Source organism: Betta splendens, chromosome 2 (genome assembly GCF_900634795.4).
Source record: "Betta splendens chromosome 2, fBetSpl5.4, whole genome shotgun sequence".
Classification (NCBI taxonomy): Eukaryota; Metazoa; Chordata; class Actinopteri; order Anabantiformes; family Osphronemidae; genus Betta; species Betta splendens.
This window is the reverse complement of record NC_040882.2, coordinates 13,695,633-13,709,318: the sequence shown is the minus strand read 5'-3', so window position 1 is coordinate 13,709,318 and position 13,686 is coordinate 13,695,633. Positions and strand designations below refer to the sequence as shown.

The 13,686-nt window shown below is 42.4% G+C and overlaps 2 protein-coding genes and 1 non-coding gene across 6 annotated transcripts; 1 reads left to right on the top strand and 2 right to left on the bottom strand.

Annotated features, from left to right (window-relative positions):
* Positions 1-30: 30 nt before the first annotated feature.
* LOC114851129 (UFM1-specific peptidase 1 (non-functional)) lies at positions 31-5,167 on the bottom strand. Its single transcript, XR_003785003.2, has 3 exons — positions 4,818-5,167; positions 1,729-1,878; positions 31-1,412 (listed from the first exon to the last, which is right to left on the bottom strand). It is a non-coding gene; the product is annotated as a UFM1-specific peptidase 1 (non-functional) (transcript).
* A 54-nt stretch (positions 5,168-5,221) lies between these two features.
* epoa (erythropoietin a) lies at positions 5,222-10,770 on the top strand. Its single transcript, XM_029142711.3, has 5 exons — positions 5,222-5,354; positions 7,725-7,855; positions 7,947-8,033; positions 8,687-8,851; positions 9,015-10,770. Exons 1-5 carry the CDS (start codon positions 5,333-5,335, stop codon positions 9,165-9,167), a joined length of 558 nt encoding a protein of 185 aa, XP_028998544.1. The 5' UTR covers positions 5,222-5,332; the 3' UTR covers positions 9,168-10,770.
* Positions 10,611-13,014, bottom strand: pop7 (POP7 homolog, ribonuclease P/MRP subunit). Of its 4 annotated transcripts, none has more exons than XM_029142714.3 (3): positions 12,860-12,988; positions 12,114-12,161; positions 10,611-11,751 (listed from the first exon to the last, which is right to left on the bottom strand). In XM_029142714.3, the coding sequence occupies exon 3, from the start codon at positions 11,708-11,710 to the stop codon at positions 11,255-11,257; it is 456 nt and encodes a 151-aa protein (XP_028998547.1). In that variant the 5' UTR covers positions 11,711-11,751; positions 12,114-12,161; positions 12,860-12,988; the 3' UTR covers positions 10,611-11,254. The 4 variants fall into 4 exon arrangements, with proteins under 4 accessions (XP_028998547.1, XP_028998549.1, XP_028998546.1 ...); XM_029142716.3 differs by lacking the exon at positions 12,860-12,988 and adding an exon at positions 12,726-12,835; XM_029142713.3 differs by lacking the exon at positions 12,114-12,161 and having other exon boundaries at positions 12,860-13,014.
* Positions 13,015-13,686: the final 672 nt, after the last annotated feature.

Here is a 13,686-nt window from a genome sequence, read left to right as displayed (position 1 = left end):
ACAATCCATCCATCCATCCATTTTAATCACTGTAATATACTTTGAAACTCGCAGCATAACTTTACCAACAGAGGGCCAGTGTTGAGAGGCCTATTGAGTAGGTGAAGGTGTGAAGCTACAGACAGCTAGCCTATCAGAAGACCTAGAAGGTGAAGGACATTCTCTCGGGGGGAGGGGGTGGTATCAAAATGTGATGGTCCTGATATCGGAGGACTGGAAAATGACGGGGAACCAGTTTGACAAAGTACTAAAGCTGCTAAATATCAGCGCACAGACTTGTCTGCTGGCAGAGCTGTTCCGTGAGCGGCATGCTGATACCAATGCTCGGCTAAAGTGCTGCCTCACTTAACCGCTAGTGTGATTGTGGCGTTTTATCTGAGCCACCCATTTTCCTAAGCGCATGTCCCGGCAAGGGACCCCCCCGGAAAGGTTAGCAGTGCGTCACAGGACCGACGGCCCACGCTTTTGCCTTGACGTCACGAGAACGTGCGTGTTCACCAGGCAGCAAGTCCCGGTGCTGGGACACACCGTTAGCCTGCATCCAATTCATGCCTGGGGAGATGATTCAATTCTCTTTACACTGTTCAGGAAAGGCTTTCTTTTTATTTGCAACAACAGCATTGTGTTGCTGGCCAGCGCAGCCGGGCTAAGTGACAGCGGTGGAAGGCGTTTCTGCGCTCGTGGCTATCACCGCGCCATCACAATAACTTCAATAGATGAGCCGTGTCACTATGGATATCTGTATTTTGAAACAATAACTTCCGACCTCGTCAGCGGCCACTGCCTTGGCTCCCGCCTTGGCTCCTGCGTCCCTCACAGTCGGCCCCCCTCCATTCTTTTATGTCAGCTTCCTGTCTCGTGTCGCGCCAGAGGAGCAGACCTAGCTGGCCGCAAGCCTAAAACCTTGATGGAAAAAGCACAACAACAAAACGAACAAACGCACACAACAATAGCATCTGTGCACTTTCACTGCCATCCATATATAAGGTCAGGAGGTCTGTCCTTTGTTACGTGGATTCCCCCCACTTGCGGGTGTCTTTGTTCGTTGCGGTGAGGTACGTGGAGCACATGTGTGAAAGGACAGAGCACTCAGGTTCCTGCCCTACTTGACATCACACTTTTAACTCATCCTCAGTTCAAATGTGTCCCAGTCCACCTTAGGAGTCGCTGTGACTGGACTCCCCTACCCTTGCTTTCCCCACATATCCCTCGCCTCCCACTCCAATCCCCTGTCCTTGTCATGAAGCATGGCTCACAGCACGTACCTTGTCTCCCTCTCCCCTCTCTGTCTCATGTTGGCTCAGACATAAGCAAACAGCTCTTTGACCACACAGTCCAGCAGCCTCTCAACATTGTCTTTCCGAACCACGTAGTACTAAAACTGAGTCATGCAGAGGTGTGTGTGTACATTTCTGCAAATTAAAAATCGATAGAAATTGGTTACTTAAAAGAACAATCAGCATATTTAAATGTAAAAAAATCAATTTATTTAAATCAGCCTGTGTCAGTACATTAATGGCGTTTGGCATCACCTAATTGTGAATACAGATTAATCCAATCACAGTAGCGATACAAGTGCAAGTTTCATGTACTCAGGCACTTATGAAATAGCAATAATACTAATGTGTAAACTTGGCAAGTTTATCAGGGTATCCAAATATTTGTGTGTGACGCCGTGTTTAATTTGACATTGCACGCTGGCTCCTGATGATACATATGCAAACATACCTTTACTTCCTGTCTAATGGAGAAGTGTGGCGGTTGGAAGCTGTTCTCTCCTCATAACACACGGCGGTATACTTCCTGGAAATCTCAATATATTTGTATTCCTTTAGCTCCACAGGTGCTGCCATGCGCCAGGGTGACGGACACGTACATCTGTTGGAAGTGCATAGAGCAGAACTGATAAATCAGCCGGCACTACAGTCATAATATAGCTCTAATTAGACATATCATTTACAATGTAAATTTGGGTTTTCGGCATAAATAAGAACTAAAATGTGTGGCAATAGTAGGTGAATCATGTCAATCAATAATGTTGAAATCAGGAGTCAGGCTTTGATTTGGAAGACTTGAGTGTCTACATCATGTATGTGTTTAGTCCCAAACATGCAGTCGGGCTTGGAACCTTTTTTGCAGCAGAAGTTCACTGTCTAGTACTGTAGATGTAAGGGGAACTTTTGAGCCATGCCTCTTTACAGAGCAGTTGTAGGCCACAAATGTTTGTTTTGGTCTCATCAGGCAACAGAGAGTTCCTCCAGTAGCCTGTGTTGTCTAGATCAGGTTTTGATACCGAAGGCCCTGATACTGATCTTATAGGCCTTGTACACTCTTCTACACTGTTCTAGACTGTTCTAGTCGATTGCCCATCATCACAACAAACACCTGAATCTACGTTGCCTTCAAACTAAATTAACGGGTCACATAATTATCTGCACACGATTATCAATATCAGGTCAAAAAAAATAATCAAACAGCAGAGTATGTTTGTCTTCATTGTTTCATTGTATGACAAACAGCCCACATGGAAAGGATTCTATTTATAGATGCTACCATGGATGAACTCCACAGTCATGATGAATATAGACAGATTCCCTGAAATAGCCTGCATCCAATGGCAGATACCTACTCTGAAGATGACATAAATACATCATTGCAGCTTCACATACCTGAGCTGGACCTGTTCATCGACATTTTATCCTTTTAACAGAAGTAATATTTCAAAGAAGTGGCAATATTTTAATTTAATACATCTACTACATGCATTATTCGGGGTATTTTCCCTCTAAACGTGTGCTCTATTTACAGTAGGATTGATGAGAACAGAGTTGTCTCTGTCTGAAAGACCTTTTCATTTTGCTATCTCTGTGCCACGCAATGACTTGGAACCACTTCGGATCCAGAAGCTACACTGATCACACATGAAATTGACCATCTGCCATATATTGTGTTGGTCCTTTTTGTTGCTAAAAACAGTTGTGACCCCTTGAGGCATGGACTCCACTAGAGCCCCGATGCTGTGCTATGGTATCTGGCACAAAGATGTCAGCAGTAGAGCCTTTAAATCTTGTATGCTGGAAGCTTGGGCCACCAATGATTGGACTAGTTTAGCCAGCACATACCACAGATGCTGGATTGGACTGAGATGTTGGGAATTTGGAGGCAAGGTCAGCACATTAAACCCTGTCATGTTCTTCAGACCGTTCCTGAACCCTTTTTTGCTTTGTGGCAGGGAGCATTATCTTGTTGAACAGGCCACAGTCATTAGGAAACACTGTTGACAGTGAAGATGTGACCACGACCTGAAACAATGCTTGATGTAGGCAGGTGATACCTGTCATTGCTCCCATCTCCATTGTTGTTACTTTCAGAGGTGACAGAAGTAAGCATGACCTCACTGATTATACAGTCCCATACACAACAAACTGGGATCCACTCTGACATCAATCAGAACAAGCAGAGCTCATGCATCATCGACACTTGTTTGTCCACAACCCTGTCTCTGGTTCACCACTGCTCTTTACTTGGACCACACTTGGTGGATACTGAGCACTGCTGATGGGGACCACCCCCCGGGTTGGAGTTCTGGACATGTTCTGATCCAGTCATCTAGTCTTCACAATGTGTTTCACAGTGTGTTTTGCTCCCACCATTTGTACTGCTTCAAACAAAAGGTAACATTTCAAGTCTAGTGGAGGTGACGGGGTGAGCGATACCCTAAGTTTCATTCATCCTTTGAGGTGCAGCTACACAAGGTCGAACCTAAGTCAAATCCAGAACATGATGATGGATGAGAACAACAACCTCAAGAAGGTTATGCAGCTTTTAACCTGACTAACAAATTGATATACGAATTTCACAACGTGGTGTGACAGCAGTTACACCTGCAATGTTGATGAAGTTGACAAACTTACTTTAGGAGAAGGAAATTCCCTTATTAGTGGCATAGTGGAGAAATTTGTTCTCTGCATTTTGACCCGAACCTGTGCTCTGTGCCCAATTTTTACTTTTTACTTAAAGTATCTGAATATTCCTGTGCAGCCACTAATGCAATACTATGTTGAATATCCATATACCAATATTTAATATCAATATTAGAGCACGACTAATAATAAAACAAAAATGCCTGGTCACTTGAAAAGGTGCATCACTCTGCGTCAGTTTAGACCCATTATTCTGTTTCAGAACCCTGACCAGCAGAAGCACGGAAGAAACTGGTCTGGTTTCGAAAGCTTTGGACCTGAGGGGGCGCGAGCTGTAGACGACCACCTGCTCGACCGGTGGAGGTGATGCGCGTCGTAACCCAACACACGTAAACGTCACGCGACCTGTAAATACGCGCAACTGTTCTCAAACTCACGCCGCACGTTGTTTCGTCTTGTCAGGAAAAGCGTCAATATAAAACAAGCTTCGATTTGTGTGTCACATTATTTAAATACTCGTCATCATGACAGATGCTTGCGACAGTCCCGTGTAAACACAAATACTGCGATGTTGACTATCGGGACGATATTGTTCATTTATGTATTGCCAATATTTACAGTGTTATTTTTAATGCACTCATGTCATGACGGATTTTGTGAAAGTGTCCGAACAATGAATGGGAAGTCTCTGCACGACTTTTTTCAGACATTATTTACTTTTTAGGCTGAGGTTTTATAAACAAGCATGGCCCATTATTTGGTTAACAATGAAAGAAAACAGCGTTGCCTTAAAGAGAGGATGTAGTTTAGATTGTCGTCATAGAAACAATGCAGCTTTTTTTTCCACAGTCATCAATAAAAAATCAAACAGCATCACTTTTTAGAAACACCTACCGGATAAGTGCAGGAGATCCACAAAAGAGCTTCGTTTCCAATTAATGGGCAATAGACGGACCCGGGCCAAACCGCGAGGACCCTGTGAGGGGCTATGCGGACGCCGCTATGGACTTTCCCAGTGAGTTACGGACGTGCCTTCATGATTTTTTCTCCGTAGACTTGCCTTTAGAAGTTAGTCTATTTTTAAGCTTTGCGCAAAAGGGGGGACCACGCGCACTGGTTGATGTTTAATCGCTCACTACGGCGCGTAAAAGGCGCGTCCTCGTGCTTCACGTACTTCATCACGTTATCGCTATGTCCTTAGGGGAGGCAAATAAAAGGTTTTGCCGAAGCGCAGTGCGGTGGGTGACTCGTGCCACCGCGGATCCGCGCGCCAGTCGGAGGAGTGCTGCGGTCGGCGCACACGCTCGCGCGTCGGACGTGCTGGATTTGACCGGTGCCTCTCGCTCGAGCTCGTGCGTGGCACGCGGTCCTTCCACGATGCTTTTGAAAGATGCGGCAAATGCTTGCGAATGTTGCAGAAAACGGCTAGAGGTAAGAGCGCGCGCGATGCCGGGTCGCTGGGCGGATTCGTGTGCGTCGCCGAGCGCCGAGCTGCTCCAGATGTGCAGTATTTTAGAACGCGGCGCGTGTTCCTGTTCATTTGTAAGAGTCGTCTTCTAACCGCAGTTTTACGTGTTATACTTATTTAACATTTGATGCTCCAGGACTAATACAAGCACCACCTTAAAGGATGCACGTGGAATAACTTTCCATATCAGCTCCATATGCAGCAAAACTACCATCTCTAATTATTATGCAAAAATCACGAATTTTTGCCCTGTGATGGGAAAGGACAGATGAATTATATATAAATTATACATAAGTTTCCCTGATATTCTGGCTTTGTAAAGCTGCTGATTGTGGACCTTACTGGAGCTACACACGATTCCCACTTCTGCTGAGGATGCGTTGTTCTTGTTACTGTAACTGCCGATAGAATTGCTCCTGAGAAGCTGCTGAGTATTGATGACCATGACTAGTTTTTCTGTCTTGTTCAGTGGGAAAACGAGTCTCGGGCCATTCTTCTCTAGCAATGACACAGCAGACTGGAAAGTTAAGGGTAGTGAATGTGAAAGCTGAAACTGCAGTTTTTAGTGCAGTCGTCACATACTTATGTCAGCAGACAAGAGCAAAAGGTTATCAAAGGCTGGCGGCTCCGAGGGATTCCAGCGGAGCCGAACAGGAAATTATGTCACACCTGTGTCATCTGACAACTGCTTATTTACAACTGGGGGGAAGACCCCGTCAAACAGAGTGGATTAATCAAAACCAACTATCCCATCGCTAAGATGTGCGTTGGACATAGGGCTCCACCAGCCATGACCTCAGTAATAAATGCATAGTACAGATATCACCTCTCTGGTCATATTAATAGATTGATGTACCTGATATAGTGGCTATTGTGTGTGTGTGGCTAAAATAGCACATGTCAGATGCATTATCTCACGTGAGCATCCAGTCACCTTTCTAAAGCATGTGTCTAATGCCTGGAGCGAAGCCTGAACACTATCCACACCTCTGGCACTTCTAAACTAGTGCTTCCAATTTAAGCAAAGTGCTTCGAGCAGCTGATCTTGGCAGAGCTGTTAGGTTTTAGTGTGGCCACGGACCTGGACTACAAATTCCACCACCACAGTGAGAATGTGGAGCGGGAGTGTGTGTGTGTGCGTGCACTATTTAGATTGATGCATTCTCACGTAGGCACTAGTGGAGGTGAAGGGGTCAGCGATGACCTCCAAGCTGAGTCACACATTCTTATTCAACAAAGGGACCACCTTTTAAATGATAAATGTCAGAGGTCTATAGAAATGAGGTCACATATTGCTACAGTATATTTGAAACTTATTCTTTTATTGTGAATACCTGAGAGGCGAATGTTCATTTAAGTTTTACACTTAAATCAATGACCACAAGAAATATTAAAGTTACTGAAATAGAGGACGTATGTACAAAGACTGAAGGATTATGCAGCATTATTTATTGAGTGTAATACTTTTCTTGATTTGTAATTGTAGTACTAGTAAATAGTAGAATTATTAGCAATTGAGTATCACCTGATTTATTATGTGTTTGTGAATCAGCATATTTTCGATTTTCCAGTTTTGTGTTTATTGGTGAGACTTTTCTTTTTGTGCCTTGTGCTGTGGCACCACTTTCACTGTGTACACACCACGATGACTGAAGGTTTCCGTGAAACATGACGGGTGGAAAGTGTCACGTGCAGTCTTTGGGACATGTACAGACAGACTGATCCTACATGTCACTGACAGGCTCCATGCTGCAGTGATAACCCTGTTATGCAGGGCATCAAGTTTAAGCCCGTTGTACTATTGACCTTTAAAATGAGCAGGTTAATAGTAGTTGTAGTAAAATCAGCTTGTAAGTTACTGAGCTAGTAACTTCTGATATTTTTCAGTTGTTTCAAACCTGCAAAATTCAATCATTATTATTAACTATCTAGGAATCTGTGAACATCTAGATCATCTGTACTTTATATAATCGTTTTGTGTCGCACACACAAGCTCCTGTGAAAGAGTGCATTCAGTATGTGGCTCAGAACAAGGGTGACTGCCCACATGATCACAGACATAGACATAGTCTGAAGTTTATTTCATCAGAATTAAATAAGGTCACTGGGTGGCCCATTTACACAGCCTTTACGCTGGAAATAAGGGTGAGACCAGGATACAGTCTGCAAAACTGCATGGTTAGAATTTCTGCAGGTTTCTGTTCATTTTTCAAGATATCACGTGGTTTCCTACTGCAGGTCTCATATGTAATAACAAATCAAAGGGAATGTCTGCTGAGGGGCACAATTAAAGTTCTATCCAGTCTCATGATGGTATTTCTTTGTTGTGCCAGGGCTGCTTGTCTTGCTGTTCATAGTCTTGGAGTGGACCCGGCCGGGCCTACCATCCCCACTGAGGCCAATCTGTGACCTGAGGGTTTTGAATCACTTCATTAAGGAAGCACGGGACACAGAAGTGGCTATGGTGAGAGAAAGTGAATGTGTATTTAGCGTTTTGTTTACCCCGTATATAATAATGAGGACTGGCTACATGACAGAAACATGTGCTTTCTTAGAACTCGTGTAGAGAAGGATGCAGCCTGTCAGAGTCTGTCACAGTCCCAGAGACCAAGGTTGACTTTGATGTCTGGGAGAAGAAAAATGTAAGTAATTCAAAAGGATGTGTGTATGTCTATGCTGACAGAAATGATAGAAATGTCGATTCATGTACCAAAAATGTATAAACACTTTTCTATTTATGCAAAAAGAACACATATAGTTTGATCAGACTTTAGGTCCTAAACTATAAAATGCAATGTAAAGACTCTCAAGAATTTTAAGATGCTTTTCCAAGCTGAAAAGAATTGCAAAAGCGTTGACTATAAATTGTCAAATATTAGTCACCGTCTTTACTGATCAACCAACAAAGAGCAAGGCTTCATAGTCTTTTACATGTCACGTAAAGGTGACTGTGTGGATTTTCTGCTTGCTGCTCAGATAATTGCTCCAAGCTTTAAATGACCAAAAATTCTAATTGATGCACTTTTTTTCAAATACTTATAAATATTTCAAATAATATTAATATTTGATTCAACATTCACCAAGATATGATCTGGCCATGCCACACATTTGACTACATTTAATGTAATATTTATGCAGAAATAGACATGTTATGAAGAAGTCGTACACTGTCAAGCCCAGCTGTACATATATTCACACATTTATGCGCCAATGGATGGTAAAACTAACTAACTGTATTGTTTGTTCTATTATGAGTCCTCTCTTGATTTAAATGTTTTAATTCTGCCTCTGACAGTCATTGGAGCAAGTCCAGGAAGTCCAGTCTGGCTTATGGCTTCTACAGCAGGCCTTCGGCTTGCTCCAGTCCTCAGTCACAAACTCCGAGCTGCACAGCCACATAGAAAACTCCATCAGAAACCTGCTCAGCATCAACGTTGTGATGCGTAGCCTCAACATACAGGTGAGTGAGAGCAGGTTCACAGCTGAATACGCTCAGACTTGCAATCAAACATGTTTAACAAAGTAAAATTTGCCACACCTTGTTTCCCAGCTGGTCCTCAACTGCCTGAAGGCAGCAAAGCAAGCTAAAGCGAGGCTAACGTGTTCCCTCTGCTGCTTTCCAGGAATATACCCCACCAGCAAGTGCAGCAGAGCTTGAGGGAACGTGGATGGTGTCCTCAGCAGCGGAGCTACTTCAAGTTCATGTTAATTTCCTGCGGGGCAAAGTGCGCCTCCTCCTTTTGGATGCACAAGCCTGTCAGCAAGATGTCAGCTGATCAGCAGCTGTTTTCACTCCAGGCAAAGCTAATGTGTGTTGCCAAAAGAAAGACAAGGGGCCTAACACTGCTGACCTGCAGGCTGGCCGCTGGAAAGCACTGTGTACAGAGAAAGGTACAGCCATCCTCATGTCTGAGGGGATCGGAAAGCAAAGGACTGTCCCACCCACGCTTTGGATGGACAGGTGACTGCACCTTGGACAATATGTGACACAAGGATTTGGTGAAGCACAAACTGACTAAAATGAGGCCTGAGGGAAGCACTGCTCCAATAGCTGTTCCACTGCACTCTCTGCACTTTGAGGATGTACTTCTGTGTGTGTGTGTGTGTGTGTGTGTGTGAGTTCCAATCTGCACGTAGTGTGTGTGTGTGTTTGTGTTTCCAGTTAGTCTGACCCCTACTCTCACCTTTTTTTGCGTGAATGGTGGAATGAAATGCAGAGAAAATATTGATTGCACCTGGAAATTGCCAGACTGTGAGGTTGAGACAGACTTTCATTTCCGATACCACTGCAAAAATGAATGAGGCCTAATTCAACAAGCCTTTGACTTCAACTATGCATTACAGAAACATTAGCCTGTTCTTTTAGAGTATTTTAATATATTTTTAAAAGGTGTCACTACTATTTATAGAGGTTTTCTACTTTTAGTCTGTTTTTTACAGTTAGACCTATTAAATGTTAATTTTCTGACATTTACAATCATACGCTGCTGTTTCCAGTTTTATAAATATTGTATTCACCAAAACAGCTGTTATAGTTCGACACTGCATGTACCTTTTAAACAGCAGAACTAAACTATCTGTAGACGTTAATTTACAGTGAACTAGAAAGGACAAGGTCAGTGAGGTTGAGCGGAGGGCGTGTTACATGAGAACTGTGAAGCTGTATTGTCATTACCTGTGTTTTTGTTGCAGCCTTTCCAACACTCAGCTGGTCTCAGCACAGTGAGAGCGAGACAGACTGGAACACACTGTTTTTACAATTATATCCTGTGAGGCTTTAATTGCAAATAGTTTTCCAGAATGTGGCGCTGCACTGTCTCCTCTTTCCCTCTGTTGTTCGTCATCACGCAGCCGGCAGGCAATCAGTTAGTCAAGGGAACTCGAGGATTTCTGTAAAAAGGAAGCTCAACTAATTCACACTAGTTAAGTGCTCTTCCTTGTTTCTTTCCGTATTTTTATATCTTTTGCGCAAGAGCAAGACATTATTAAGGATGTTTTTAAGGATGTTTGTACATTTTCTTTCCTGTTGTTTTGTAGTTTTGTCCCATCACTGTATAATTTGCTATTTAAATACAAAATATTATTCTTGTATAAAGAAAGGATAGAGGGAAACACAGCAGGAGGAAGTCTCTAATTCATTCATTCACTCTTCCTATTTAGGGTAGTGGATTTGAACGACATAGGTCCTACAGACAATTATTCGCATCATCGAGTTCAAATAATCGTGACTTCCATGACTTTATTCAAATGCAGAATTCAAAGAAAAATGCATTCTCATGTTGAAATCAAAACATGGTCTACAACGGAAGGTTCACAAAGTCCATTTTGAAGTAAACACCATGAATAATATTAAACAGTACTAAACAAAAGGTAAATAGAGTCTGTGTCTCGAACCCTCATCTGAACCCATAATATAAACAATATGCGAGAATATTCTTGTAACATGGTGCCACAGAAACTAGATTGCTGGTAATATTGTGACACTATTATGTGTGGCTAAATCCTGACATCTAGTGGATATTTACTGCAATAGCTTAAAATCTAAGCGTACAATTTCATAGTTCTAATTGTTTGTACTTTTCAATGCACACAGACGTACGACATTGTAAACACTTGCACAGACTCCTACTACTGAAAGTAAAGATATTCACATTTGGCACAGAATTGTTTAAAAGTACTAAATCATTGATGTTCATTGTTACGGCTGCTTCAACACATAACAGCAAAATGTATTTAAATAGAAATGTTAACTGATAAATACACTGTATAACGTTCTCTTCACAGGTCTCTGCTCCTTCATAGTTCTCCACACTGTCAGCTGCTCTGCTTTATCTTGGACCAGTGCAGACATTCGATAATGAGGTTACTGCGGGTCAGGGTAGAACACCTTAATATGAATGGCTGAGTTGTTGCGTGTGCGCGTCATGGGCTCACCAGCCTCATCGGGATCTTCAGGCTCCAGGTCGTCCACGAGCTCCACCGTGGAGGTGTTTGCTGCCAGCTGCAGCGCCCCCTGGCTGCTGGCCTGCAGCTGAAGGGCAATGTTGATTGCCCTGTTGATGGCCAGGCCCAGACCATGAACACATATCTCCCTGTGACCCCCACCGTCTAGAAGCTTCTGACATCGTGCCAACTGAGCACGAAAATCCGTCTTCATATTGACATAGACGTCATTGCGTCTTTTTGGGAGTTTCCGGGGAAGGCGCTTCCTAAGGGTGTACTCCACCGGGTCCATCTCTACAGCTGAGGAGCTGGAGTCGGTCTGCACTGGGACAGTCAGAGGGAGGGAGGATATCCCGGGATTCCGTGGCTCTGTCATGTCTTGCCGTGGATCAGTGGGTGTGTTTGCTCAGTCTGCAGCTGCGGCCAAAGTTAGTAAGTAACCAGACACTAATGAGAATATGCAATATCGACACTTGACACCACCTCATTAAATGACTTTTGTTCAAGTGCAAAATAATAAAAATAAATAAAACCATCGCTCTCTCTTAAAGTGCTGCTTCATCCATCAAGTACAAACATTAAAGTATTATTACTAAAGTCACCAAAACTAAAAAAACTCGGAGCTGATTTTTACAACCTGCTTCATTCATAATAAGAATAAGCCTCAGGAAAATGTAACTGAAGTGTCAGACAGGACAATATTCCCTAAAATGGTTGTAGTGAAGCTACTCAGAATATAAATAATAAAATACAGCAAAGAACCTCGATATTAGACTTACATAGTACTTAGGTCTTGAATGAATATATCATTGCTTTCAATCTCTGATCTGCAGTAACAAACACAAGGTTTTATCTGTTATTAGACCGACTCACACGTTTTATTCAGGGTGCAAGGGCGCTGTTATTAACATGCAGAAGCTACTATTAATACAAGGACAAGGACAACGATCAGAAGCTTGTTTGTGCCTCAGTTTACCTTTATTGAGCTCTGCTGCGTTATATTTAGAGATTTAACAACTGTAAATTTAACCCAGCAGAAAACACTGAAGCAGAAAGTGACCTTCACTTAACAGATATTGGCCGAATCACTTTTTGGCAACATACTGGTCTTAGACAAGTACAGAAAGTGATCAGATGGATTGGAGGTTTATTAAACCTCTGAGATCTGCTGTGTTTTAGATTAAAGTTAAAATGAGGCAGAAACAAGCTTCTAGTCAAAATACGTTGTCCTTAATCAATCTTTGGCAACGTGAAAACAGCATCTTCTACTCCAACCCGGTCTAACTGCTGTATATTATAGATGCAATATATATATGTGATCACATATCGTAATCTAAACCAGGAAAAATGGGAAAAATTGGTTAAATACGTCTTTGCGAGTCGCGACGTACCTTCAACTCAGACACCAACGTTAGCTAGTAACGCTTAGCTCGCTGTTATCCAGAGAGCTAACGCTAAGCTACGATGCTGCTGACCATAATGTTTAAGGTAAGGTGTTAATATTTACAGGAAGTCACCCACTTACGTAAAAAGCTGGAGTGTACTGACTACTGTTGTTGATAGTGGTTGCATGAGTTCCTGTAACATCGATTTTTCCTATCAGCCAAATGTGCCGTCGACCCCGGAAGTACCTGTGTTACTGATGAAGACCCGGATGTAAAAACACGGTTGCAATGTACTTTCATCAGTACATAGAATTATCTATAATTATCTATAATTATATTATTAGTGTAAGAAATACACACAGAGCCAACATGTATTAAATGCGACATAAATATACTGTAACGTCAATACTATTTGTCTTAATAATATCACTGTTTTTTATCCAGTGTCTTCTTCAAAACATCTTTCAGTCGATATGATTCCCTCTGGAATTCAAATATCCAGACGCTCATGGCCTGAAAGGTCACATATGGAAAGAACTGATGGTGTTAGGGAGGAAGAATTTAGACTCATAAATGTGTGTTTTCATGATTAAAAATGTTTTTTATATTTAAATTGTTTTAGGTCGGTGCTGTTACTCTCCTGTATCTTAATACAGCCGAATAATATTGAGCTATTCAGGTTCTTTATTGTCATTATTCTTGTCATGCTTTATGCATATATGCTGATGCATGTGAAGGTATATAATTTGTTATTTTGGTAATGTATCTTGCTGTATGTTGTAGTCACTCTCCTTGTGCGTGCATGCGCTCGCACCTTTTGCACGATCCAGCTGTGGGAGAGGAACAGGAGAGGACAGGTGATTTTAATAAACAGACTCTGTATTTGCCTACAAACAATACAAACTAGCAGAAGGCTACTAGTTAATGTTTACAAAGTTATACATTACATATCCCGCAGAGTCCATCT